Genomic DNA, 27092 nt, shown 5'->3' with positions numbered 1-27092 from the left:
GTGTACTTTCGTAGTTCTCAATATATCGAACTTCCTTGTTTGGTGCAGGTGGCCATCATCATTTCAAAAACTTCAGATCAAAAACATGATCATTCAGTGTGTCCACAGCATAGCTTATTCACTCAGCATGTACACCCCTCAATTTTACACCAACAACAATCTGGTCTCTTCAATGAAGGGAGGCTGAGGTGCTGAATATTGGGCACCGGGAGAGACCCCAGGCAGATTCAGTGGTAGTCAAGCAGATACTATCGGGGCTGGCATGTTTTGAAAGGCTGTATAGACGGAGCAAGTTCCTGCTTTTTATGTACTGTGCTCCTTTGTGATTGGATGACTGTAGTTCCAGTCATCCAATCATAAAGCATGCGAGAAGATGCACATTAGGGCCAGAACTGCTGACTTTGGAACTGGGGACCCAGGTTTGAGTCTCAGCAACAGTTCAATCAATGAATCAATCAGGTTTTTTAGAGCGCAGCACTGTCACCCCAGGGGGTATCTGGGCACAGGGTTGAGGCCTCAGTCGAAAATCTAGGTCTTGAGGAAACAATGAGAAGAGGGAAAAAACAGGCAGAAAAAGGCAAAAAGAGGGCAGAGAAACAAGCAAGCAGAAGAGAGCAAAACAGAGGGCAGAAAAAAGAGCAGAAAGTCAATCATAGGGCAAAAGTAGAAAATGAGCAGAAAAGGCAAAGCAGACAAAAACAAGAAAACAAGGCAAAACAGAGGGCAAAGGAACTTGCAGAAAAGGCAAAGCAGAGCATAAGAGGGCAGAAAAATGAGCAGAAAAGCAAAACAGAGCAGCAGAGGGAAAAACAGAGCAGAAAACAAGAACAAAAGACAACATTGAACGGAGAAAGATTTACAGAAAAGCAAAACGGAGAGCAGAAAACAAGCAGAAAAAGACATAAGAGAGGGCAGAAAATCAAGCAGAAAGGCAAAATGGAGCAGGAAACGAGCAGAGGAGGCACAAACAGAGGGCCACAGGCATGGGCGTCCGCAGGGGAGGGCAAGGGGGGGCACTTGCCCCCCCCTGGAACACAGGTCCGTCACTATTGACAGCCCCCACAGTGATGTTTGTCTGCAGGGCCGTCAATTTTAAAAGCGTGAGAAAGCGCTTGCAATGACGGCCCTGCTAGATGAGCGGAAAACTGCTGCTGATGGCAAGAGAGAAGGTCCGGGCCTGGCTGCTCCCACTGCTTGAAGCAGAGGCACACCTAGAGTCAAATTTCGGGGAGGGGGGCACATTTTTCCAGCTAAGGAAGAGTGGAGCTGCAGCCAGGGGCCCTAGGAAGGGGTGAAAACCATCAACACCTCATTAACGCCGGCACCGAATTACACAATTCGTCCAGAGATGCAATGGGTGCGTCTACCTGTTTTTTGAGAGATCAATTGGAAAGTCCTTCTGTGCACTCGTGATTTATTCGTACTCGAGCTATATTCCTTTCTTTTGTTGGTGCTACTACATCCTCGTACCCAGTCTTTAGGTGCCCTTTCGTATACCATATCGTGTGTGGTGCAGTCACTTCTGTTCCGATGGATGTGTGCACTTTTCAGCGAACATTAAAGTTTCATTAATTTCTTTTCCATGGTAATAATCAGTTTTAACTCTTTTTCAGTTGTCAACAAAATATTTTAATTCATATTTTGGTTTCCATTGTTAACTGTTGTTATACGTTTTTTAATATATCCATTATTTCTAAAATAAAATAATGGATATATTAAAAAACAGTTAACAATGGAAACCAAAATATGAATTAAAATATTTTGTTGACAACTGAGAAAGAGTTAAAACTGAACAGAAGTGTCTGCACCACACACAATATGCCTGTTTTTTGCACCATAAGCACTAGTATTACAGAAGGGTCTGCATATGAGATGGGTTAAAGAGTTTACGCCTTGAGCTCCAAAGGGGCAGTCCCTCATGTTCATTGCGGTATCGAGTGTAGCCCCTGGACCACTGTCTGTACTCACTGTCGCCTGCCATGATTCCCGAAGGGAAAGCTGTCCCACAGGGACAACTTTTCTTTTCTGAAGCATGTACCAACTGCAGCTCAGTGTTGCTATCAGATCAACGGTTTGCGACTGCCATTGCGTTTGAAAACCATTGATATATATCATTGTAAATTGCAATTTGAAGATAGTACCCTTTCCACTGTGCCTCCAAATTCCAATATGAAGTAAGATGCAGAACCCCTTTTGTCAATCATGAAGGTTATACGCAACTCTAAAAATGGGTTTTGCAGTAGCAACCACTGTGATACTGCAAATTGTAGGCTTTATGACCACAACATCCTTTTGTATTTGAGGGCCCTAGTTATTTAGATAAAGCAGGATGTGCAGTTAAAGGAATGACGTTACAAATGAGTAGTGCCTTTAATGCTCTGGAAATGCTAGGATCTCCAATCTACATCTCTACCGCTCTCTCTCTACCTCTCTCTCTCTACCTTTCTCTCTACCTCTCTCTCTCTACCTATCTCTCTCTACCTCTCTCTCTCTACCTCTCTCTCTACCTCTCTACCTCTCTCTCTCTACCTCTCTCTCTACGTCTCTCTCTCTATGTCTCTCTTTATCTCTACACCTTTCTCTACACCTCTCTACCTCTTGCTATCTCTCTCTCTACCTCTGTCTCTCTCTACCTCTCTCTCTCTACCTCTCTCTACCTCTCTCTCTACCTCTCTCTACCTCTCCCTCTCTGTCTCTCTCTCTCCCTACCTCTCTCTCTCTACCTCTCTCTCTCTCTACCTCTCTACCACTACCTCTCTACCTCTACCTCTCTCTCTACCTCTCTCTCTCTATCTCTCTCTCTACCTCTCTACCTCTCTCTCTCAACCTCTCTCTCTCTACCTCTCTCTACGTCTCTCTCTCTCTCTACCTCTACCTCTACATACCTCTCTACAACTCTCTCTACACCTCTCTACTTCTCGCTATCTCTCTCTCTCTACCTCTGTCTCTCTCTACCTCTCTCTCTCTACCTCTCTATCTCTCTCTACCTCTCTTTCTCTACCTCTCTACCACTACCTCTCTCTCTCTCTCTCTACCTCTCTACCACTACCTCTCTACCTCTACCTCTCTCTTTACCTCTCTCTCTCTACCTCTACCTATCTCGCTCTACCTCTCGCTCGCTCTCCCTCTACCTCTCTCTCTGTACCTCTCTCTCAACCTCTCTCTCTACCTCTCTACCTCTACCTCTACCTCTACCTCTCTCTCTCTACCTCTCTCTCCCTACCTCTCTCTCTCCCTACCTCTACCTCTCTCTACCACTCTCTCTCTACCTCTCTCTCTCTCTACCACTCTCTCTCTCTCTCTACCTCTGACTCTCTCTCTCTACCTCTCTCTCTCTCTCCACTGCTCTCTCTCTACCTCTACCTCTCTCTCTACCTCTCTCTACCTCTCTCTCTCTACCTCTCTCTCTCTCTACCTCTCTCTCTCTACATCTCCCTACCTCTATCCCTCTCACTCTACCTCTCTACCTCTCTACCTCTCTCTACTTCTCTCTCTACCTCGCTCTCTTCCTCTCCCTCTCTACCTCTCTCTCTACCTCTCTCTCTACCTCTCTCTGTCCCTCTCTACCTCTCCCTCTACCACTCTCTCTCTACCTCTACCTCTACCTCTACCTCTACCTCTACCTCTCTTCCTCCCTCTCTCCTCTACCTCTCTCTCTCTCTCTCCCTACCTCTACCTCTCTCTCTCTCATTCTCTACCTCTCTCTCTCTACCTCTATTACTCTACCTCTCTCTCTCTACCTCTCTCTCTCTCTCTCTCTCCCACTCTCTCTCTCGCTCTACCTGTACGTCTCTCTCTACCTCTCTCTCTCTCTACTGCTCTCTCTCTCTACATCTCTCTCTCTCTACCTCTCTCTCGACCTCTCCCTCTCTACCCCTCTTTCTCTCTCTACCTCTCTACCTCTACCTCCCTCTCTACCTCTCTACCCCTCTCTCTCTCTCCCTACCTCTACCTCTACCTCTCTCTCTACCTCTCTCTCTCTACCTCTCTCTCTACCTCTCTCTACCTCTCACTCTACCCCTCTCTTCCTCTCTCTCTCTACCTCTTTCTCTACCTCTTTATCTCTTTACCTCTCTCACCCTCTCTACCTCTCCCTCTCTACCTCTACCTCTCCTACTCTCTCTCTACCTCTACCTCTCTACCTCTCTCTCTACCTCTCTCCCTCTACCTCTCCCTCTCTCTCCCTCTCCCTCTATCTCTATACCTCTCTCTCTACCTTTACACCTCTACCTCTCTCTCTACCTCTCTCTCTCTCCCTACCTCAACCTCTACCTCTTTCTACCTCTCTACCTTTCTCTCTCTACCTCTCTCTCTCTACCTCACTCTCTACTTCTCTTTCTACCTCTGTCTCTCTACCTCTCTACACCTCTCTATCTCTACCTCTCTCTACCTCTCTAACCCTGTCTACCTTTCAACCAGTTGAATTCCGGGAAGCCCAAACCATCAGTATTTCAAATCTGCGCATGAAACGTGGGTAGGATGAGCCGTGCAGCTCAGAAAGGGATGTTCTTTTTACATCATTTGTATTTAATAGAATTGGGAAACAGGAGAGCAGTCTCACCGTTGAGATAGAGATTAACATACACTGGTGACAGCTTTTGAATTGGCTTTAAAACCATTCACATTTGACTGCAGCATCTACGTGGGATGTGGTGGACTAAGTAGCAGCCGGAGCCATATAGCACTGCTTGTCATTTAAAAAAAACCCAGCATTGACATAGTCAATAGGTCTCCCCTTTGGGACCTTATAAGTGTTTAGTTGTCTAGTACAATATCCTTGGTGCAACAACTTCAAGTGTTGCATGGCTAAACAATTATAAGGTCCCAAAGGCGAGACCTATTGGCTATGCCAATGCTTGTTTGTTTTTTCCTCTGTTTCATTGTGGTTGCCAGGTAATCTGCTGTGAAGCCTCACATGATTTTTCTCCCACCCCATGGGTTTCTTTGTGTATTTAGGCTCTTTGTCTTATTAGATTTTTTTATTTGTTTATGTAATACTTGTCGGAGGATGGTGATGAATTAAGAATGTTGCCCCCCCCTGGAAAAATTTCTGCGGACGCCCATGGCCACAGGTAGACAGGGAGCAGAGGGTAGCAGACTCCGGGCAAGCTGGACAGGAGAACTGTCACAGGGGGAGCTGGCAAGACGAACTGCTCAATGGGGTCATGCTGGGGCCTCCATTAAGTAGGTAATGGGGAGAGGGCGGCGCACAAGGTAACGGAAGGAGGGAAACGGCAGGAAGAGGGAAGAAATTAAAAGAAAAATGCTAACCAGAGGACAGAAAAACTAGCACAAAAAGCAAAACAGAGGGCAGAAAAAAAGAGCACAGGCACGGCAGGAAGAGGGAAGAAATTAAAAGAAAAATGCTAACCAGAGGACAGAAAAACTAGCACAAAAGACAAAACAGATGGCAGACAAAAAGAGCATAAAATGCAAAACAGAGGGCAGAAAAACAGGCAGAAAAAGCAAAACAGAGCAGAAGAGGTCAAATCAAAGGGCAGAAAAATTAGCCGGAAAGGCCAAAACAGGGAGTAAAAACATGAACAGAAAAAGGCAAAAAAGAGGGCAGAAAACAAGGCGGAAAGGTAAAATAGGGGGCAGAAAAGCAAGCAGAGGAGGCACAAAAAGAGGGCGGAAGGTAGTGGACTGCGGGCAAGCTGGACAGAAAAAGTGTTGCAATAGGAGCTGTTTAAGATCTTATGATTTTGGGCAAATCACCCTGTGCCTAATTTTTTTAATGTAAAGTTATGTAATGTAACTGGTGTCCATGTAAAGCACTTCAGTACCTTTAGTGGGAGTTACGCTCACATCTTTCCATGGCAGAGGGACTAAGGCAGAGCACTGTTGGCATGTGTAGTACGTGAGACTTCAGGAGTTTACTGGCTGGGGTAGTGCACGGCTTTGGGTAGTAGTTTGAGAGCCAGCCTGCATGTGCCTGGTCAGACGAAGAAAGAACAGGCCGATCTCTGCAAGCGCATCAGAGAGCCGCAAGACGAGCACTAATTCTCTGGGGTGACTGCAAAAATGTGTTTAGAAAGGCATAATTAATCGCTATTTGGAAGATTCATGTTTAGGGCTCCCCTTTTGAATAGCGAACGTATTCTGTTCTCAAAACTTTGAGGGGCAGATTTACAAGCCCCTTGCGCCTCTTTTGCGCCGCTGTTGCATCACTTTTGTGATGCACCGGCGGCGCAAAGCCAATGCCATGTTGTGGGGTATTTACAATGTGACGCATCTGGGAGGTGTGTCACGTTGAAAGGCCTGCACCACATGTAGGCGTTCCGGCGCAGGGGGGGTGTTCTGGCGCAGGAACGTCCCCTAAAAGTGGCTGAGTGTAATCTACAAGATTTCACTCAGTCACTTTTAGGGCCATACTGCGTTAAACCCCTGCTCCTGCTTGAAGCAGGCATAAGGATTGACGCAGCATGTTAGGGATAGGGTACCACTGAGCCTTGCTGGAGCTGCGTCGCGCTTGAGACGCTATACCAGCAATATACCACCTTTCCCCCGGGAAAGTGACATGCATCTGCCCATCCGTGCGCCACGGTGCACCGAATTGTATATGGCCGTGTCTGAACTGGGGTGGCAGAGTGGGCTAAAGAACGGTGATGGATAAAACCGAGATCTGTTGACTGGGTGTGAGTGTTTGATTGGTTCGGATGCTTTGTCCATCACCACCCCCTTTTGTACTGCATTGTAAATGCGGCGCATCAGTGGTGGCGCACGGGTGGGCAGATGCGTCGCAACTCTTCTGCCGCATCCCTGCTGATTAGCAGAGATGCGGCAGAAGTCGTAAATCTGACCCTGAACACTTAATGTCAGCTGAGTTGCATTGGTCACACATTCGCAAAAGAGAAGTAATGAATGTAAAAAGAACGTTTCTTGGGGACTCTTCAGTGGTCCAGCGGATCATTACCAACTCTGAAACAAACTTTAAAAACAAAATTCAACTTTTCTTTTAAATACAGTCCAGTAACTGTAACAGTAAATGGGATGGATAAAAAAAAGTTTGCTTTATTTAAATGATAATGCATGCATGGGGGTCTGCTGACCTCACCAGGCCACCATCCCTGGGATTTCATCAATTGTCGAAAGTTTCAATTTGCGACCTACCGTATAAATATTGATGATGTATGTCATATTGCTACCAGGGCCGGACTGGGAACAGCAACCAGCCCGGCATGTTGGGAACGGGAGGGGGGTGTTAGCCGCTAAGCACTACTCTTGCTTTTCTTACAGAGGGCCGATTTTGCAGCACTAATGCAAAACCAGCACCCTGTGAGAAAAGCGGCCCCCGACATTCACAAAACTGGCCTCCAACCCTATGGCCCACTGGGGAAAGCCCGGTGCCCACTACAGCCAGTCCGCCCCTGATTGCGACCCACTATGATTTGGAATTTTGTAAATCGACCAATTAGAACATAGATACGTTTATAAAATAAATTTGCATCCACAACAAGCTGGTGCACTATGTGCGACCACTTGTGAATGGAAATTATGTACATCAGTTCTTTAGTGGCTTAAAAATGTTAGTGGTGACTTTAAGAACCCATATCTCTCCTGATTTTCTCTCAATTAAAGCATGAGAGTCATGCAATGGTGCAGAAGGACTAGGCATCACACATGCATATACATTATATTTAGATATACCTAATGTGTATTTAAAAGAGATATTAGCAACACAGTTTTTTAATAGGAGCCCCTCAAGAAGCATTCACTTGTATTGAGTTTTTTGTCTTGCTCTCTTTCAAACAAATGTCAATGTTGTTACCAACAAATTAAGAGTTCTGTCGCAAGCAAAGCTATCTGTAAACCTACATAAATCATGTATCAACTTTTTCTAACTCCCCCCAAAAATAGGCTGTTCTGTCAACCTTACTTGTGGGAGTGCATCCAACTACCAATCACTAGCAACTGATCTCAGTCTGTGAAGGGTTTAAATCATGAGGTTTAAACCAAAAATATAATATGGACAGATTATAATGTCAAAAATATCGATGACCAAAATATCGACATGGTATGTGCAAATACATAAATATAGATTTTTTATGTAAATAGAAGCCTGGATCTGGGTATAATTTAGGTTGTTTTATTCAAGATAGATTTCAGGTCATGTCTTCAAGATGTTAATATAAAAGACCCACCAGGAGTGACCAGCTTGTCACTCAGCCTACCTGGTTCCAACCTGGTTCCAACTGCCAGTTGTCACCAGGCTAAGCCCCAAACACTCCATGATGTCACCAAAGGTTCTAGTGGTGACATCATGTGAATGACAATGAAATCCCACAGGTAGAAAAGAGACAGGCTAATTACAACACATCTCCTTTCTTTAGGGAAATCAAAAAGATAAAATTAGAATAGGTAAAATTAGCTTAGATGTACCCCTCCATATAAAAGTACACAGTACATGCTAAAAGATAGATCATTGAGACCAGGGTACACCTGGATTGTAAAAGTATGTAACACACATTCTAAAGATAGAGTTACTAACACAACCCAAACAGTTACTAACACATCCCAAACACAACTTGTCCCAAACACAACTAGTCCCAAGTCCCATCCTTGGAAAACACAAACACAAATTGATTTTGTCACAAAAATGGAGCCCACTTTGCTCCATAAAGGATTACTTCTCTCCCCGTGAACCACACCTTGGAGTAGCCCCCAATTTTCTAATGGGGTACTCACCAGGGTACAACTCTCCCCGTGCAAAAAAACGATGGATTTAGGCCCAGATCTTTGTACTGGGGTGAATGTAAGACATTGTTCTGCATTCTGTCCATCAACTGTGTTTTTTGCAACTCTCCCCGTGAACCACACCTTGGAGTAGCCATTGCTCCGCCCCCAATTTTCTAATGGGGTACTCAACGCCCTTAAATAAAAAAAAACACTTAACTCGGACACATATAGTCCCAAGCACCTCACCCTGTGAACTTCAAATATAACCTCCATCTAGAAACGAAAATCAAGCAAAAATGCAACAGGGTAACACACAGAATCATAGCCAACTACGCCTCCCCAAAAAAACCAACAATATTCCGTCACTCACCACACACTTGCCATTCACCACGCGTAAAGAAAAAAAAAACCTGCTCAGGCACTCACCACCCCAAAACCATGACCTTAAAACAAATTGCGCAAAGCACACACACATCATCCACTGGCGCTCACTACCCCAAAACACAGAAGCCCAAAACGCACAAGGCACACACCATGTCAAAGTAAGCAGCAAAAACAATTACAAATTCAGCATCAACCCTACATGAACCATGAGACAAACATCACAATGAGCAGCATAGTAATGCAAAAGAAAGTCTCGTGCTCCGGTGAGCGGTCTCTCACCCGAGGCTGCCAACGACATGGTAATTGCCATCCTCCAAAACAGCATCTGTAAAGTTCAAGGTGTGTTTTGTCCATAAGCCAGACGAAAACAAACAAATCCCAAAGTTTGCAACGTCTCCCACAGACAGCTTAGCGCAATCAGGTAGAACAGTTAATGTCAGATAACCTTCCCTCACCGATCTTAAAATCATGTGCCAAAAGTCTCGCATTCTCCTAGGGGGATCGTTCCCATGGTGACGATCCAAACGAAGACTCCGTGCATTAATCTTAAGCAAAGCAACGTCATCGGTAAAATGGTGACAGGCACACTACGTGGCATCGGGTGGCTCACAGCACGCCTGTGCTTTAAAGCGTGAGGATGCAGCATCTCTCCCACGACGTCATAAAGAGCTCCTCACAGGTAGGATTCAAGCGTTCCTCGCGCATTCCTTTTTTAAAAATGTATCACCGTTAAATATTGCGCAGTGATAATTAGGCTCTCGCTTCCCTTCATGCTCGATAGCACGAGCTGAAGCGCATGGACTTGTTTATTTTCCAATTAGACTGTGCCTTAAAATGAAACATATATGCAAAAACATGCTCAATGTTTACCTTCAATTAGTCTATGCTACAAGGTGAAACACAAGCGCTGAAACACGCAATATTTATTTTCAATTAGCAGTTCAGAATATTTCTTCCTCGAATAGCTTTTATTTTGAAACTCGAGTTATAAATTAAATTCCAATAGTTGCTCATCTCGCTTCTGTGACAGGCACACAGTAGGCTTTAATCCTTTAAAAGCTTCTAATAAACAGTTCCTTGCACTTACAAAATGAATGCTGCTCGATCACAACCAGTAATTACAGGCTAGAAAAGAAGTCCAATTCCCCAACTTGCCACACAGTTAAACTTATACAGATCATCACCCTGGGTGTGCAGGCCGTCCGTTAGCAAGGACACTGGTGGGACTTACCAGGGTGCTTCTTTTCTTTTTTCCGTTTCAGCAGCTACAGTAATAATCTCTTTACCTTTTAAATACCCAGACTCTTTGCTTTCTGTTTCTTATTTTCATTAGTACCAGTTTCTTTACTTTGTAGGTTCCTTACTTCTTCATTTTCCTCGCACTCTGTAGGTTCTTTTAAACTTCTCCAAGCGTCGCCAAAAATGTTGTAAATAGAAGCCTGGAGCCGGGTATAATTTAAGTTGTTTTATTCAAGATAGATTTCAGGTCAAGTCTTCAAGATGTTAATATAAAAGACCCACCAGGAGTGACCAGCTTGTAACTCAGCCTGCCTGGTTCCAACTGCCAGTTGTCACCAGGCTAAGCCCCAAACACTCCATGATGTCACCAAAGGTTCTAGTGGTGACATCATGTGAATGACAATGAAATCCCACAGGTAGAAAAGAGACAGGCTAAATACAACAATTTTCTATTCTTAACTTCATATCTACGTACCTTGACAATATATGTATTGCATATGAAGTAATATATAGTCCAACTTTACTTACCTATAGAAACTACCTTTATGATATTGTTGTCCTGAATATTCTTTTTTTTATTGGAATTTCACCAGTTCTCATACAATTCACATTGCAAGTTACATTTAGCATCATATTAAGGACCAAGGCCGATTAAACATACATCTTACACATTGTGCTCCCCATCCCCGTCCCCCACGAGCTGGACATTCTGTTCCTTACGGAAACGTGGCTCACCGACCACTCGGACTCGGACGTGGTCTTAGCCCTTCCCCCGGGCTTCCATATCCAGTCCCAACAGCGCCCATCTGGCAGAGGAGGCGGACTGGCCATCCTCTACCGGGATCACTTATCCTGTAGAACCAACGATGCCCACATCTTGGACTCTGAAAGCCTTCATTTTACCATCCAGCTAGCGCCGACTAGTACGCTGTCAGGCCTCCTAGTATATCGCCCACCTGGCCATTTTGGCCCGTTTGCTAGCGCTCTCCTAGAATCAATAGCATCTCTGGCCCATTCCACCTCCAATTTCTCTATACTAGGAGACCTCAACATCCATTTCGACGACCCCCTAGACACAGGGGCAGCCGATTTGATCTCAGACCTGGCGGCCTATGGCCTCCAACTTACCAACTCTGGAGCCACACACATTAAGGGTCATCTACTAGACCCTGTGTTTACCAATATCCACACCCTACAAGCCAAAGAGTCCCTCCCCCTCCCGTGGACGGACCATTTTTTGGTCCTTCTCCGCTTACCAGGGGCATTCAGGAAACCCCACAAGCCCGCCACCTGTACCAGGGACAGAGCATGGTCCAGACTCTCTGCCGAGGACTGGGCCAGAGCCCTGAACTCTACAACCCCATGTCCACCGGATGACCCAGTCACCGCGGACAGAAAGTTCAGGGAGTGGATCTCCACCTCCCTCGATTCTATCCTCCCCATAAAAACCCGTGAGGATAAAAACGGGAAAATAGGATCAGCCCCATGGTACAGCCCGGAACTCAGAACTCTCCGCAAAGAGTGCAAAAAAGCGGAGCGACTATGGAGAAAGGACTGGCTTCATGCCAGCAAGGACGCCTACCGTAGGTCGGTGAGAACCTATAAATCCACCCTGAAGCTCACTAAAGCCGCCTACTACGACACCAGAATAAAAAATTCCACCAATTCGGCGAGAGAATCCTACCTCATCGCCAAAGAACTCCTGAAAATACCAGCGCCCCCCTCTTCCAACATATCCCCTCAGGACAGAAGTGATGAACTGGCAACCTACTTTGACTCCAAAATCGCCCGTATCCTAGTCTCCCTCCCTCCTCCCAGTCTGCCTAACCACATGGACAATGATACACCTACCAACCATACAGGAAACATCCTGCACCCACAGTTGACCGCCTTTAGGGCAGTATCATTGGACGAAGTAGGAACAACCCTGGCCAAGATGAAAAGCGGCTCCCCCCTTGACCCCGCACCCATCAGATTCCTGAAAGCAGTGGCCCCTGCCATCTTTCCCACCATCACAGAGCTGATTAACATCTCGCTATCCCAAGGCTCTGTCCCTCCAAGTTGGAAGAGTGCTGTAGTCAAAGCTCTTCTTAAGAAACCTCAACTGGACCCCTCTGATCTGGCTAATTATCGGCCAATCTCGCTTCTCCCTAGCATCAGCAAAATGGCCGAGAAACTGGTCAATGTCCAACTGTCCCAGTTTCTTGAATCAAACAACCTTCTGTGTCGGTCCCAAACTGGGTTCCGTCCAGGCCACGGCACAGACACCGCCCTCCTCGCTGTCATCGAGGAGGCAAGGTGCATTTTGGATTCAGGAGGGTCAGTGGCAGTGATCCTCCTGGACCTCAGTGCATCCTTTGACACGGTAAGCCACCGTGTCCTACTCCACCGGCTGGCCGTGGCAGGACTCGCGGGCACCGCGCTCGCTTGGATAGAATCTTTCCTATCAGGTCGCTCGTTCCAGGTATGGGACGGCAATTCCCACTCAGCCCCTCTCCCCCTCTCTAGCGGAGTTCCCCAGGGGTCTTCGCTAAGCCCCACTTTGTTTAACGCATACATGACCCCTCTCGAGGATGTCGTCACCCCATTCGGAATCAAGATAGTGAGCTACGCGGACGACATGCAACTGGTCGTCTCAATCTCACATCTTGACAACCACCCAGACAATCTGTTGAACTGCCTCCAGGAAATCCACCACTGGATGTGCGAGTCATCACTTAAGCTCAACGGATCGAAAACCGAAGTCATGCTCATGGGCAAGAAATGGACCACCATCCCCCCATCGGTCTGGCCAGACGTTTTCGGCGAGGTGCCCACCCCGAAACAAGAAATCAAGACCTTGGGAGTCTGGCTTGAACCTGAGCTGTCTATGAAGACCCAGGCAGCCAAAACAGCAGGTACCTGCTTCGGACTCATGCGCTCCATCCGCAAGATCCTCCCACTACTCCCGCCCCTATCAAGGAAACTCTTGGTCAAGGTCTGATCCTTGCTCGGCTAGACTACAGCAACTCTGTCTATCTTGGAGCCCCTGAATCTACCCTGGCAAAACTCCAGCGAACTCAAAACGCGGCTGCCCGGCTCCTTATGAGCCTCCCCTCCAGAGCCTCTGCCAGACCAGCGCTCAAGGCCCTACACTGGCTTCCAGTGCGTCAGAGGGTAGAATTTAACGCTTTGTGTACCGCCCACAAACTCCTCAATGGTCTAGGCCCTTCTATCCTGAGAGACATGGTCACCCCATACAAGGCCCCCAGACTCCTGCGCTCGGATAACGAGCGTTTGGCCAATGTCCCTAGATTTAGGAAGGCACGCACCGGCGGTAGACGCTTCGCAGTAAAAGCGTCCTCAGGATGGAACTCACTCCCCCGCTGCCTGCAGCTGGAACCCTGCCACCTTCTCTTCCGTACAAAATTGAAAACTCTGCTTTTCCCCAAATAGTTCCCCTTCCCCCCCTGGTCTCCACAAGTATTATAGCGCGGGGATGCCTCCGGGTCACCAGGCGCTCTATAAATCGCTAAATAAATAAATAAATAAATAAATTACCGATTCCAATTCTACCACAGGCAATACGCATATCTCCCCCCTATATAAGTTCCATTTGGACCATTTCCTGTCCCACTTCTTTAGGCACCCCCTAGCAACAAACACTTCTTTCTCAGCTATCATGCATCTATCAAACTCCCTTTGTCAGACTGCCACTACAGGAGGCATCGCTCCGCCCCAACCCCTTCCAATTTCCCTCTTAAATAATGTGAAGCCTAACGTTACAAACTGCTACTTTGTCTCGGTGTGATCAGTTGCCGTCCATATATTGAGCAGGCCTAATCGTGGCGTCAAATTAAGTGGTTTCCCCAGCGCGGAGTGCATATGTGTCGTGATTCTGTCCCATCGGTTCCTCACCGGCGGGCATTCCCATACCATATGATAAAAAGTAGCCGACTGTCGGCAGCCCTTCAGACACAGATCATCTGGCCGGAACCCAATTTTCGCAAGAGTGACCCCGGTCAAGTATGAGCGGTGTAAAATACGAAGTTGAATACGTCGGAATCTAAGTGCGATAGCAGCCTCTCTAGATGACATTAACGCCTGCCTCCAATCCTCCTCTTCAATCGTCCCAAGGTCTCCCTCCCACCGCTCTTTAAGCTTCCCGAAGGAATCAGGCATATTATTACTAAGTTTTTTATAGGTGAGGAAGATCGCTTTGGTGTGCAACTGCCCATCTAGCAGACGATCCTCTAGAGGGGACAATTCCGGTATGCCCACGCAACTGGGGAACATCGTCATTTAAAGCATGGCAAATTTGCAGATATCGAAAGACTTCACTTGGCGCCAACTGGTAGGTCTTCTGTAGCTCCTCAAACTGAAGAATCTTACCCTTCTTGATCAAGCCGCCAACTGTTGAAATACCAATCATATCCCACCTGTCAAACCCCGGATGGTGGCGAAGCATACAGAGTTTCTGAGAATACCACAACGGCGTCGCTTTGGTAAGAACTCATGTCCAACCTAAACGGGAATTAGCTAATCTCCAGATCTGCTGCGTGTGGTGAGTGGGACCTATAAAATATTGCTTCCTAGTTTGAGAATAGAGCGCGCCAAGATAACCGGATCTATCCATCTGATACCTATCTAGAGCACATGCCGGGTCATCCGTCGGGGCGTATCGCCACCTATTCACAGTCACCAGTTGCGAGGCCAAATAATACAGCTGTATATCAGGTAGCGCAATGCCCCCATCATACCATCAATTTCTGAAGTACTATCCTCTGAGCTATTCCATCCCAGAGTAGCGTACGCACCTCCCCTTCAACTGCAGTAAAGTAGGAATCCGAAACCTTATGCGGACAATTTTGGATAATATGCAAAAACCGTGGAAGGGCCAGCATCTTAAAAAGAGAAGCGCGACTCACCAATGACTATGGCAGAGACCGCGAATGCTGGACGTCTGCTCGTAGCCTTGTCAACAAGGGCATTAAATTGCGACTAAAAAAGAGAGCCGGATCTGGCGTGACAAACATTCCCAGATATCTAAATCCATCTTCCGAGACGATCAAAGCACAATCTCTCGGGAGGCGTGGGGTCTGTCCATGGAGCACATATAACACCGACTTGCCCCAATTAATTGCATACCCAGAATACTTCCCAAAATTTGTAAAAATGTTGAGGACCACATGGATGGACCCGTATGGGTTCGCAAGGTATAACAATATATCGTCTACATAAAGGGATATTCTATCTTCGCATTCGTTGGACCACAGCAAACCCCTTGTCATTACGTCACGCCGTATCCAGGCTGCCAAGGGCTCCAGCATGAGCGAGAACAGCAGCGGCAACAGAGGGCAACCCTGTCTGGTGCCTCTCCGTAGGGGAAACTGCCTGGATGTATAATTGTTCACTCTGACCTGCCCTAAAATGTCTGTATAGAGTAGCTGTACCCACCGTAGGAATTTAGGGCCAAGCCCTGCTCTTTCCAGAACTGCGAACATATAGGGCCATTTAATTGAGTCAAACGCCGTAGAGGTGTCAAGGGACAGTATGACTACATCCTCCTCTAGATATCGTTGACACCCCAACACATTATGAAGCCGGACAATATTAAGAGCCGTATTTGTCCCTGGCATAAAACCGGATTGGTCCGGGTGCACAAGGGAGGATATCACCGTTCCCAGCCTCATGGCGGGTACCTTCGCCAATACCTTTGCCTCTACATTGATCAATGAAATCGGCCTGTAGGAACGACAATCATCCACGGTTTGCCAGCCTTTTGAATTACTACAATACTTGCCAGCCGCTGATCTGGCGGTAGAATTCCTTTCTCCCAGCTTTCCTGATACATTTCTCGCAGAAGCGGGACCATTTGGGAAGCCACTACCTTGAGAAACTCCACTGGGGTACCCTTAGGCCCCATCGCCTTCCCAGATTTAATTTGGTTAATGGCCTTCCGAATCTCCTTATCCGATAGATCCGTGTCAAGTAGCTCCCTACCTACGTCTGAAAGAGTCAGTAGATCGCTTTTTGCCAGCAGTTGACGTGACTCCTCTGCGGTATATGACGTTGAGGGCGAGTGCACTGTTTCATAATATTCAGCAAATGCATCCGCTATTTCGCCTGGGCGGTAAAGAACCTCACCACTCGGCTTCGTCAATCGGGGCACCCACCTCACACCTTGCTCCTTGCTCCTTCCTTTCCAGCCATGCCAGAGTTTTTCCTGCCCTATCTCCAAGCTCATACAGCCTGTGGTGGGTAGCCGCCTGTTTAGCCAACATGTGCTTCAGAGCCTTAAGTTTGTACTCCTCCTGCTTGAGTATCAGGCTATGCAGTGCTCCCTCTGAGGGATGGAGTGCATGTGCCGCCTCGAGCTCCCAAAGGGCTTCCTCCATCTGCTCCAGAATCTCATGCCGCTTTGCCACATATTGCACCTTCAACGATAGGGCATATCCCTTTAGAACCACCTTATAAGCTTCCCATATCATCTGTGCCAACTCTACCGACCCCACGTTTTCGTCCAGAAAGAACCCAGTCTGCATCCCAAGCTCCTCCTGGATATCCAGGATTTTAAGCAACCATGGGTTAATAACTATAGTGCGACTCTGCTGCTTTTCTCCATGAGTAAAGTCTATCCCTACTGGGGAATGATCCAATAGACCTCAAGGATATGTCCTGGGCTGCCTGAAGTTACCAACTGAGGCCGCGTACGTCAGGAAATAGTCAATGCGGGAGAGCCTGCCATGCACATTAGAGAAGTAGGTAAAGTCTGTCGGACCACCATGTAGCTCCCGCCCCACATCCGAGAGACCCAGTGGTGTGCTAAACTCTGCCATAAGCTCATTTGGCCTCGCCCCCCTGCTGTCTCAGGGACCTATCAGTTGTATCATCCATGGTCATGTTGTAATCCCCACCCATTAATAAAATACCATCTGGGTGATCAGTTAGCATCCGGCCCAACTCTACTAAGGCCTCCCTGCCCAGCGCCGATGGCAAATAAACAGAAAATATATTCAAGGCTCTCCTCTCCCACTGAGCCTCAACCACTGCAAACCGCCCAGCAGGTATTGTGAACTATCAATGGAGTGTTCCTCCAAACCAAAATACCTGTACCCCGAGATCCGGTGGTATAGTCAGCATGCACCAGGAGCCTATACCCCCATCTATTCATGGCCTTACTTTTGTTACCAACCAAGTGGGTTTCCTGTAGGAGGAGTAAGTCTGAGGATTGTCTCTTCAAGTATTGCTGGACGATGCCTCTTTTTATTTTATCGCCCAAGCCATTAACATTCCAGGTAAGGACAGAGAGCACTGAATTACGCTCAGACACCATCTCCCAACAGGGTATACATCATAGTAGCACAGGTCGGAAACACAGCCAACAATACCATTTGCAACTTGCAAAGAAAAACACCAGCATCACTTTTCAGTCTGTCACATAAACATGGAAAATAAAACAATGTATTGCATTACAATCACTATGAAAGCAGTCTCCATGGCCCATGGCAAAAGAGCAAGCTCGTCCACAGTAGAAACATAGAAACACAGATCAATACTTTGGAAACTACAACCACCTCTCAAACACCCCCCACTCCCCCCTTGCCCCCCCCCCCATCACCCCCTCACCCTGCCTCCCTGCCTGTGGATTTAGAACTACCCAACCCGGAACGTGGCAGAGTGCCTCTCACCCCCCTGGAAATGCTAGAAATGCAGAGAGAACTGTTCCCCCCTCCCGCAGATACATTATACAGTCATCCAGATTCATAGCCATCTTTGTTATATTAAAACTAAGCAAAATCGTATCACATCAATATAGTCAGTAAATAATACACATCTTTTACCCCGATTGCAAAACTAGTCTCGTTTCAATGAGCCAGAATCCCTCCCTCTCTGACACCCCTACTTGCGTATATCTTCAGATCCAAGTTTCGCAGATGAACACTGGAGCTTTTCGGTCCTGCTCCTCCAATCTACTTGTTTCCGCTGCAGCATCCGTACTTGCTGCCTCCAACCGGATTCCTTTTTGTAGTCCAGGCCTGTCAGGGTGGTTCCTTCTGCGATTTCCCACCGTACTCCAGCCATCCATCCAATCCCAGACCGCCTCAGGTGAATCAAAGAACCATGACTTACCATTTGTTTCCACTCGCAGCCGCGCCGGGAAGAACACTGCATATTTCACCTCTCACTCCCTCAGCTCCTTTTTTACCGCTTGAAAACTTCTCCGCTGCACATGGACCTTGGCCGTGAAGTCCGGAAAGAACGCCACCTCATAGTTATCCACCTTCAAAGGCGGGCCGGACCGCGAAGTTTTCAGAATTATGTCCCTGTCCCAGTAGTTGAATACTCTGGCAATCAGTGGCCTCGGGGCGCACCCGGCTTTGGTCGACCACTCGGCACCCTGTGGGCTCTTTCAATAGAAAAGTAGCAGTGTCTTGGGCTTCAGGTGCTTCGTGATTAAGTCCTCCACATACAAATCCGCGGCTGGCTCCTTCGTCCAGTCCGGAACCCCTAAAATTCGGATATTGTTGCGGCGGGCTCGCCCTTCATAATCATCCAGCTGTTGCAACATCCTTTCCTGCATATTTAGCATCTGGCTCTGGAGCTTCGATGTGTCCACCTGCAAGGCACTCGTCACAATTTTCAATTCCTTCACCTTCTCATCCGTTTTCCTGAAATCTGCCCTTAGCAATGAGACTTCAGCTGTGACCGAGTCCACCGAGGTACGTACCCCCCCTATCGCCGCCATAACATCATGCAAAGTCGGCTCCGGTCCTGGCGTGTTGGCCACCACTGGTCCCTCTTTGTCCGATCACGTTGAGTCGCCTTTTTCTCCCGCTTTGGCCCAAGCAAATTTCGCCAGCTGTTTCTGGGTGTTGGTTTTTGCGCCTTTTCCCCGTGTCGCCATAGTCACAGATGTCTATAAACCCCCTCACAGAAAAGTGTATGGGGTACTCCACCAGCACAGCCGCAGCTAAACAAGGAGTTCAGGGCAAGAATATTGATAATATCAAGAGGAACCACTCTCCGGGGTCAGGCCCAACAGACCTCCACATGCACCGATGAGCAGTCATGAACCAGAGGCCAGCCACCTCTGTAGCCCAGAACGTAGCACCTTCCGTCTCGCTTCAGAGCCCAGGTGAGACTTGCTACAGCACACAGCCCTTCCAATAAAACAATCCAGCCGGGCTTGCCAGGAAGATCTTCCACTCACTGTTCCCTCTCAGGTCACCAGGAAGGAGCTGTGGAAGGCCACAGCACAGGTCCGGGGTCCGCGTTCCCAGGCACCTGCAATTTCTCAATCAATCTCCACCCCACAGAGAGCTTTACCGGCCTCCTATGTTACAGGCAACCAAGGCCTAGGTCTTCTTTCAGCCAGGACTTCAGTAAAGTGATAGAACCTTTCCTTGCAGGAGCCAATATTATCCTTCTGGGGGACTTTAATTTCCACCTGGAGAATATTTGATGTAGGGATACCCAAAGTCTCTTAGAAACATTGGACTGTTGCGGTCTGGTATAGCTGGTGGAAGGTCCCACCCACTCAGCATGACATACCCTTGATGGGGTTTTCTCCAATGACCAGAGACTGAAGGTGGGGCAGCCTATCCCCCTGGCCTGGTCTGATCACTTTGCGTGCCTTTTGATCTTTATTGTCAGGCCGCAGTACTTCCTAGTCCTGGTGGTAATAAGCATAAGGAAAGAAGGAACTTCAATCTTATCAACAATGACACTCTTTCGTCTTTCTTAAATAAGTTGGAGTTCTCTAACAAGCCCAATGTTAATTCAACGGCCCTAGAGTTCTCTAGTACTCTCACACTAGCAATGGATGCTCTTGCTCCTGTTAAGAGGCATTACTCAGCCAGGAAAAGCTCGTCCGCCCCCTGGTTTTCAGATAGACTCAGAACGCTGAGACAAGCGTGTCGAAAGCAGGAGAGGCAGTGGCGTGTTTTCTTAGAGCACCGGGAGAAAGAGCGCACAAGCACTGTCTGTAAGTATGTAAATCTGCTATCCTGGAAGAAAAAAGATCTTATTTTTCTGGGGTCAAAGCTTCACTAAACTCCGCTAGGGATCTTTTTAAGATCATTGACTCATTAACCTCCGCACAGGCAGCAGACCCCATAGATGGATCTCAAGAACTCTGTGATAAAATCTCCAACTTTATCCATACTATTATCTCCGAGATTCACGTCTCATTAGAATCAGCAAACTCCTTCGTCAGCTCGGGCTCTCCAACTCCCTCCCCTCCAGGAGAGAATTTGCCTAGGGGGCCGGCCCCGAGACTTATCAATTTTCTCTGGCTGACACCTGAGATGGTGGACAGCCTTCTTGATAGGGTCAGTTCAGGCTCTCCTCTCGACCCCTGTCCTCTTAAGGTTTTCAAAGCCTGCCGGGAAGTTGTCATTCCCCATCTTATGGGGGTCATGAACCAGACCATCTTTGAGGGAGTCTTCCTCTAAGCGTGGAAGACTGCGATCATTAAGCCTCTTCTGAAGAAACCCTACCTGGATCCGGGAGTCTTGAAAAACTTTCGGCCCATTTCCTTACTGCCTGCCCCTGCGAAGATGTTGGAGGCTCATTTAAATTTTCATTTCAGTAACTAGTTAAAGGACCACCACCTTCTGGATAGATCCCAACACGGCTTCAGGAGACATCACAGTACAGAGACTGCTCTTACGGCAGTCCTTAATAACATCCGTACCCAGGTTGAGTCTGGCCACACCACTCTTTTGATCCTGTTGGATCTCACCGCATCCTTCGACACCTTGTCTCCCCATACTATGGTTTCCAGACTGGGAGAGATAGGTGTCGAGTGCCCGGCTCTGAGCCTCCTCACCTCCTTTCTCTGTTATAGAGAACAGAGGGTGAATTTGGGCCGGTTTCTTTCTGCCCCCAAACCCTTGCATTGTGGCGTTCCACAGCGCTCCTCTTTAAGCCCTATGCTTTTTAACATTTACGTGGCCCCCGTTGCAAGTGTGGTGAGCTCATTTGGGCTGGAGGTGTTGTCATACGCGGACGACACCCAAATAATGGTCTCTATCACCCACACTGTAAAGGACTGTGCTCTCAACTTCAGGAACTATATGGAGGCTGTTTCCCAATGGATGGTGAAAAATTTCCTGAAGTTGAACGGGGAGAAGACTGAGGTCCTGATCTTTGGGAAGGATCGGGATCGGGATATCTGATCCAGTGAGTGGTAGCCGTCCGCGCTTGGGGAGTGTCCTTGCCCGGCCTCTCATGGGAAAAACTTGGGGGTGATAGTGGACACTGCCCTCTCTTTAGATCTTCAGGTAAACAGGACTGTCTCCACCTGTTTTGGTATTATTAGGACCCTTAGGAAGATCTCTCACTATCTTTACCCTGATGCACGTAAACAGGTCACTATGGCATTAGTGTCTTCGAGACTGGACTATTGTAATGCCCTTTATATGGGCATTAATAAGAGCCTTATCCATCGGCTCCAGATGGCACAGAACGCGGCAGCCAGGCTGGTACTGAATCTCCCTAGATTCAGCTCAGCCAAGGCCGCACTCAGGAGCCTGCACTGGCTTCCGATGGACCGCAGGATCTCTTTTAAGATCCTGTGTCTGACTCATGAAGCCTTTTATGATGCCGGCTCTGAAGACATCAAGTTGCTTGTCCAGCACTATACTCCCAGTAGACCCCTTCGACCTGCTCACAAAAACCTCCTTTCTGTCCGCACTATCCAAATACAATAGGCCTACCAACGTCCGACCCCGGCAGTCTCCTCCACCGCGCTCCTCACCGGCGGGTCACCATCCTGGCCCAACACACATCCGGATGGGAGTCCACTACCACTCTAAATGGCCACTGTCTCTCCCCAAGAGGCCAGCACAGCCGCTCCGCGGGAGTCCCGTCTTCTTCACCCGCTGACCGCCACCAGGGACCTACCGCTGAGCCCCTGCAAAGCATCCACAGGGCAGCCCAACAGCCCAACACCGGAGCGCCGCTGCGCCCCCACCTCCAGACATCCAGGCTCCCAATGTACAGTTAAGGAGGGCCGGTAGCAGCACCCTCCTCCTGCAGCACACTTCACCACCGCTATGTAGACTATGCCGCGGCAGGGCCACAGCCACTTACTCCGCTGACGCTCCACCTCCCCCTCCGCATAGGCCGCAAAGGCAGGGCCTCAATTTTCAGGCAGCCCCCAGCACAGTGCGCACATCCTCACCACACAGCCCCGCCAGGGGTGCCACAGCACCGCCGTCACAGGTCTTCTGTCGCCACTCCTCCGCACACAGATATTACTCCGGTGGCATATCCCGCCCAGGGGGGGACAAAAGGACCGCTCCGGGTGGCCTCAGCTAACGATTGTGGGCCGGGCTGCCATCTTGCCTCCACGGCGCTCCAGAACACGGGCCCCCACATCCAGCAAATCCTGCTCCAAGTTGCCCAACAACACACCACACGGGGGCCCAGATGTGAAGCCCCCGGCTGCAGAAGCTCCGCACTCGGTCACAGATGGCTGCAGGTCATGAAAACCCCACGGTAGGGCAGGAGCACGCTCAGGCTGCAGCCATCGCTCTTGGCTGCATATTTTTTCCCATGATATTTCTGGTTCCGATATTCTGTGTAAACACCAGGGGCCACATGTATCATGCATTTTACTGGTCACAAATTGCGCATTTTCAGAATTAGCCCGTTTGTGACTAGTAAAATGCATTTTTGTATGTATGAATTCAAGTTTACTATTTAGTGACATGTTACTGAATCACAATTTGGAATTGCAAATACATACTGATTCGGTATGAGGAAGGGGCATGTTTAGGGCATCTTTTCACAATACCTAATTGCAGCAGTATGTAGGAATGTTTTGCACTGAAATGCAGTAACAAAATATTCGCATTTTACCACCTTCTTCAAGTAGGTGGTAACCCATTTGCAAACGGGAAGTGGTCCCCAAGGGACCCCTTTCCCTTTGTGAATGTTCGTAAAAAAATGTTTAAGAGCAGACAGTGGTCGCAAGGACCCCTGACTGCTCTTGAAAAATGAAAAGACATTTTTAATTTTTCTTTTTTAAATGCAACCTGTTTTCCTTAAGGAAAATCTGCTGCATTTAAAAAAAAATGTATTGCTTTATTTAAAAGCAATCACAGACATGGGTCAAAAGTTGTGACCTGCCTCATTAATATTAATGAGGTAAGCCGATTTGTGCCCAATAGGAAATGCTAAAGGAAATTCATGGAGTTTCATACATTCAAATGGTAATTACCTAATTGTACTTTGCAGAGAAATGCAACTACGCAATCGCTATTTGAAATAAGTAAACCTTATGGTCTACAGGGGGATTCCGAGCAAGGGCCTCAATTTTTTGAAAGCTGTCCCAAAGCATCCCCCCAAATTGGGTCTGATGGCTGGTACTCTTACACATATATCTGAACACAATTAGTAGGAGGGGTGGTGGGGGAGAGAGAAAATAAAAAAGGAATAACAAAATAGCACTTACCTTTTCGCCGGCTTCCGCCTCTCCTGTGTCTTGTCCAGCTTCCTTCTTCTTGCAGTCCTGGCAGCAGCACATCCAGTGGGACTGGGGCCTAAAAGTGGGAGGGTTCAACTAACCTAGGGGCATATTACCAACAACTAGCGATACTTTTTGTCTCTAACTTGTTTAGAGACAAAAATTATCGCCGCACATCGGCGATTTTTATCGCAGATAAACCTTGCTATTAGCAAGATTTATCGCAAATGCGATAAAAAACGGCCGCAATGCATGAATATCGCTGAAAAGTCAGCGATATTCATGCATTATCGAGCAAATGCTCTTAGCCATGTTATCCACCTCCCATTGGATAACATGGCTAAAAACTGCTCAGGGCAGGTGTTAGCTTTTGGAGATATTCGCGCTTAGCGCGAATATCTCCAAACGTTGGTAATAGGAGATAGCGATGTTAGCGACTGTTTCCAGTCGCTAACATCTTGGCACGCCCACTTTGCATGTCATTAGTGATAAATATCACTGACATGCAAAGCGGGGCCCAAGATGGTTGCTATCTCCTATTAGCTGTCACTAACTGGTGTTAGCGACAGCTAGGTAATAGGGAGATCATTTTATCTCCGCTTTCTTGGCATTTAAAGCCAAAAAAGCGGAGATAAACCCCCTTGATAATATGCCCCCTAGATATCTACTTTACTTACTTAAAGTAGATATCTAGGTTAATTGAACACTTCATTTATTGTCATAAAGGGGAGGGGCTTATTTGTCTGCTTCCTTGAGGGTCCATGGTCCACTGTGCTATGCCATGTCATTTCTGGGCTGTGCTAGGGTAGTGGAAGAAAGCTAAGATAGTTGGCCGGATAGTAGAAGCTGCCCTTCTGTAGCTTGGCTCACATTGGCTCGCTAACACTCTGTTTCCTCTCTCCAGCTAGCGCCTTGGAATGCTATGTTTGTAGTTCTCGAGGTAACTGCACAGAAGCGACTGAGACATGCGAGCAGAATCAGACCTCGTGCACAGCTGCAGTGACACAAGACATCTCCGGTGAGTTACAGACTGCACTACTATCTTTAATTGAAAAAAAAGTATAACGTGCCAAGCAAATGGTCCCTCTCTCCTTGACAGATCCACAAGGTGTTCCATATTCAAGTCAAATTTCCTGATGGCTGGTTGTCCCCAACTGTAAATTTATTGTATTCCTCTGTAATGCACCATTTCTATAGTGCTTTCATGTCTCTTGTCGAAATTTAAAAGCGCTTTGTGGATAAGGAGTCAGTGGCTCTTTTTTAAAAAACTTTATCATTTTTTTCAAGAAAGTAAACAAGGAATGGAGAACATTGTACACCACATAGCAGGGGTGGTACATCAGCTGGATACAAAGGAGGCTGCAGCAGATAGAATAGCTGTTAATGTGCAAAAAAACAGAAAATCACAGTCCTCGGAGTGGGCACAAGCATGTTCTAATTGGGTTCCATAGCATAGCTCCAATGTACGAAGCAGTGTCCAGACTGCTAGGATGTGCAGCATGTTCAATGAGGGGTGGGTTGGAGTCTTGGCTTTGGGCCTCAGGTTCCAGAGAAAGTAAACCATCACGGAGAGGTTGTCAAATATCCTTCGGCCGGGCAGTGGGGGGTTGTAAGGTGGCACATACCTCACTTGTCATACATATCACAATATGTCATGCTGTGCCACCATGCTTTAATAGTGGGGCGAACCCAGCTGCCCCAATGCATCGCTTTTCTCTCTTCGCCAATAGCAGGGCTGTAGCAGTAAATCTTCGGGCACCCTTTGGAAAGTCAGCCTTGTACCCTAGTGGTTCCACCAAAGGGGTCGGCTCGAGTGTTGTTGATATTATGTATGAAAGGGTGTCAAACATGTCAGTCCAAAAAGTAGTGATGGGGGACAGGTCCATGTCAGGTGAGGGAAGTCTGCCTCTGGGGATCTGTATTTGGGGCATACAGAGGACCTAGAAGGATGGGTCTTGGCAGTGCTTAATTTGAGCAGGAGCTTTCAGGTGCTCAGCACCTGCACTTCTTTCACAGGGCCGGGGCTACAATTTCTGACTCAGCTGGTGGTGGTCTCAATATTAATTGTTCAAATTCAAAATAAAAAGAATAGCATACATTGCATGGTTTCTGGCTGGTAAATGTTCATAGACAGGCCAGCATACGCCTGTCCAGGCAGGCATGATTGTGTATCACCAGGTTAGTGATGATGTCATCTCGCTGATCACAAATCCAAGAAGACATCGACAAACTATGACCTGCATTCTATTTCCAGAGTCTGCTGCACCATGCCACTGCCTGAGCCTAAGACTCCCATTGGATAATTGTAGCTGGGGGCTGGCTCAAGACGGAGTTGAGGCAAGGAAGCTGCAAGAGCGCATTCGGAACTTGGGAGTGAGGGCTCTTGAGGAAGAATAAACAAAAGTAAGTGTGGACTTTCCACTTGCTGTGTAGCCAGAGTAGTATATCCTGCAACCCTGCATTGTTGCTATCCTCAACGTGCTCGATGCGGCTGTGGCCCAACACAACTTTTGTGCGCCATGGCGTCACCTGTAGAATCTGTTCGCTGCACCCCAGCATGGTAATTGCTGAGTGTGCGTGAGTCCAGTAGGCACCACAGCCAAACTTACAGGCATTGGCAGCATTACAGCTGTGGACAATGCCTGTACTATAGCAGGCAGTGACACAGCAAGCTGAGCAGTGGATGCCAATGCCATCGCCATCCCTGGACCTACTAATTACAGGAAGCACTAGGAGTGACATCACCTGCTGTGCTCGAGCAGCTACCTGTTCTGCAAATAACCCAGTTATACTGCACTGATTAATATATGCAAAAAAAAGAAGAGAGAAGATATAATGAAAGGATGTAGAGGACAGGACAGAGGAAAAATAGCAGACAAATGATAAAACGGAGACACTGCTAATCATTGCTAGAAGAGTGATCGTAAAGAGCCAAGATCGAGGGGAGAGAGCAGAGCATGGATAAAAGTGAAGAGGAAAAAGGGCAGGGGTAGAATGAATAGAGGGCAAATCAGAAATGCAGGGAATAAGGTAACACACCAGGTGTGACAAAGATGATAGAAAACAATTAGAGAGGTGAGAAGATAGACTCTTTGAGCAAAGATGTAGAGAACAGACAACAGATCAAGGTTAGAAGATAGAGACTGAGCCAGTAATACTGTTGAAAGTGGGGCTCACTGGAGGAAGAAGTGAGCTGTGGCCTCCTTGGCAAAATTTTCAGCACCTGCACTTCTTTTTTTACAAATTAAGCACTGGGTCTTGGCCAAGTCAATGGGGTGGTGTATGATCTGTGCAGGAACCAAAAAGTGGAGTCATTTATGACAAATGGTTGGTG

General features: G+C 47.5%; 1 protein-coding gene across 1 annotated transcript in view; it reads left to right on the top strand.

The window, feature by feature from the left end:
* Positions 1 to 27092, top strand: part of LOC147701050 (urokinase plasminogen activator surface receptor-like) — a 248043-nt gene that overhangs the window by 12658 nt on the left and 208293 nt on the right. The window contains exon 2 of the mRNA XM_086929846.1: positions 24663 to 24776. Coding sequence (XP_086785972.1) covers positions 24663 to 24776 — 114 coding nt within the window. The remainder of the gene's footprint in view (positions 1 to 24662; positions 24777 to 27092) is intronic.

This window comes from Lissotriton vulgaris, chromosome 7 (assembly GCF_964263255.1).
Source record: "Lissotriton vulgaris chromosome 7, aLisVul1.2, whole genome shotgun sequence".
In the NCBI taxonomy this organism is placed as follows: Eukaryota; Metazoa; Chordata; class Amphibia; order Caudata; family Salamandridae; genus Lissotriton; species Lissotriton vulgaris.
Note: the sequence above shows the minus strand (reverse complement) of the source record. Positions and strands in the feature narration are given on the sequence as shown.